Genomic DNA, 475 nt, shown 5'->3' with positions numbered 1-475 from the left:
TCTGCTTTAAGTGATGCATGATGAGGGTCCAAAAAGGAAAAGATATCAGTAAAAATCCTCCCAGGTTCACAGCATGTAATCCAGAAAACATGTATGTCTGTGTGTATTTCTATGCAATTAACATCAACTGTCTTTGACGTCATTTTCTCTTTTTCTTTCTTTAAGGCCAGGACATGTCAGAGGCTGTAAACATCTGCACCTCAAATTTTAAAGTAAGAACAAAACTTTAAGGGTAGCATCAGATCCACTGTAAACAGGCTGATTATTTGATGTAACCTTTCTTTCTGAAAATATGTGTGAAAAAAAGTTAACTGATTTTTTTATTAAATTTATTTTACTTTAGATGAATAAAAGTCAGAATTGTTTCTCGGAATTCTATCTTTTATCTCAGAAATAAGAATTTTTCTCTGAAATCTGATTTTAATCTAAGAAATCTGACTTTTTCTGAGAAATCGGAGTTTAATCTCAGAATTCT

The 475-nt window shown here is 31.4% G+C and overlaps 1 protein-coding gene across 1 annotated transcript in view; it reads left to right on the top strand.

The window, feature by feature from the left end:
- Positions 1 to 475, top strand: part of fah (fumarylacetoacetate hydrolase (fumarylacetoacetase)) — an 18,129-nt gene that overhangs the window by 12,951 nt on the left and 4,703 nt on the right. The window contains exon 8 of the mRNA XM_015392786.1: positions 166 to 212. Within this exon, the coding sequence (XP_015248272.1) occupies positions 166 to 212 (47 nt within the window). The remainder of the gene's footprint in view (positions 1 to 165; positions 213 to 475) is intronic.

The sequence above is a fragment of the Cyprinodon variegatus genome, unplaced genomic scaffold (genome assembly GCF_000732505.1).
Source record: "Cyprinodon variegatus isolate N-32 unplaced genomic scaffold, C_variegatus-1.0 Scaffold606, whole genome shotgun sequence".
NCBI classification, from domain to species: Eukaryota; Metazoa; Chordata; class Actinopteri; order Cyprinodontiformes; family Cyprinodontidae; genus Cyprinodon; species Cyprinodon variegatus.
This window is presented reverse-complemented; position numbering and strand designations above follow the sequence as displayed.